We start from the raw sequence: 1,548 nt of genomic DNA, 5'->3' as shown, positions 1-1,548 counted from the left end.
CATATTTACTAGCTATATAGATATACATTTATTAGTTCAACAATTTAGCAAAATATTAAATGTTATTCTCTAGCGGTTAAATGTTGGTGTGATCAACATTTCTATTGTAGAACTGTGGTGGCTTTTAGTCTGTAAAGTTGTAACATTTTCTGCTGTTCCAGACATTTTTAATCTAACTTAGATTTCTAGTATTTTCCTAAATATTTCAAAGCAGATCAGTGCTTCTCTAGTTCCTACCAAATCAAGTCAAATGTATTCATGTATGTAGTATTCTGTCTGTTTTGCAGCTTTAATGCATAATTCTAACATTGAGTCTTCATAGTAAAAATAAGGATATATTAGATTGGTCACTGATGATGAGTGGAACTAAAATCACCAGTTTGAATTAATGAAGTGATGAACCATAAAACCTGATTTAAATTTAAACTTTTACAACATTTCAATGCACAATAACAAAAAGCCAAATTTGAACTGATATTTTATTATTAAAAATACTTACAGGTAGGAGGTTATGGTGAAAGTCGATGCTTATGGGCTCAGTCAGATTAGCGATGACCTCATTCTCCACTGTGATTTCTACCACATCATTGAGAAGCTGAACCTCCTCGTAGCCAACCTCGATTTCACACACAAACACACGTTTAGCATCCAACAATAACCACTTCACATACAGAGCTAAGCGTAAAGCATGCAGCAGAGAAAGAAACGACAACCGAGGGCCGATGAGACGCTCAGAGATGGAGGGAAAGGCGGCGGCCTACCTGGAACAGAGAGTTGTTCTTAAAAAAGGTGACGGACACTTTGTTCTCCACCTTCATTTTTGTTTTCATGGTGGATGGGATGGAGACAGTAGGAGTGTCCTAGAAAACACAACACAGAATGTGACGGGCATGCTTGACACATTCGTTTCCACTTCACAAGTAAAAACCTTTCAAATAAGTGGAAAACTTCTGAGTCAGAAGTGCAATGAAAGATGATTGAGATCCAAAATATACCAAACTGCAGCCGTTTGTGTGAATGCAACCCCTCCTGCCTGCTGCGTGCAACTATAATGAGTGGATCTGTTTGCTGATTACTGGCTGCCTCTTTAAACACTTTGCTTAAAAATGTCAGCGTTCTATAAGCATCCTCTGCTAGTCAGTGAAGAACAGCTACTCTTTGCTTTGATGTGGTTTCCCTCTCACCTATTTTCTTTATCACAACTGCCCTCCATGTGTAGGAGCAAACCCTTTGCACGTTTGAAAGCTGCTGCAAACACAGGAGCTTCAATGCACTGGAAAAATGATCTAGAAATAAATTAAGTGTATTTACCCTTAATTAGAGAAGGTAAATAAGATAGTTTGCCAATGGAATGAGTAGTTTTACTCTTAAAATAAGATAATGCAATTGTGTTTTCTTATTTTAAGTGTAAATTGTCTTGGTCTATTGGCAAAATGTCTCTTTTACCTCGTCAATCTAAGAAAAAATGCACTTATTTTAAGAAAAAATAACTTTTCTAGATTTTGATTTTTTCCAGTGACTGCACTGGAAAAAAATTCAAATCTAGAT

At 36.2% G+C, this 1,548-nt stretch overlaps 1 protein-coding gene across 1 annotated transcript in view; it reads right to left on the bottom strand.

Annotated features, from left to right (window-relative positions):
• The window catches only part of LOC107096029 (adhesion G-protein coupled receptor G5-like), a 50,494-nt gene that overhangs the window by 9,300 nt on the left and 39,646 nt on the right, over positions 1-1,548 (bottom strand). Inside the window, exons 9-10 of the mRNA XM_015392483.1 lie at positions 762-860; positions 500-616 (exon numbers count right to left, since the gene is read on the bottom strand). Of these exons, the coding sequence (XP_015247969.1) occupies positions 500-616; positions 762-860 (216 nt within the window). The remainder of the gene's footprint in view (positions 1-499; positions 617-761; positions 861-1,548) is intronic.

This window comes from Cyprinodon variegatus, unplaced genomic scaffold, assembly GCF_000732505.1.
Source record: "Cyprinodon variegatus isolate N-32 unplaced genomic scaffold, C_variegatus-1.0 Scaffold593, whole genome shotgun sequence".
Lineage (NCBI taxonomy): Eukaryota > Metazoa > Chordata > Actinopteri > Cyprinodontiformes > Cyprinodontidae > Cyprinodon > Cyprinodon variegatus.
The sequence above is the reverse complement of the archived record's forward strand: the minus strand, read 5'-3'. Positions and strand labels throughout refer to the sequence as shown.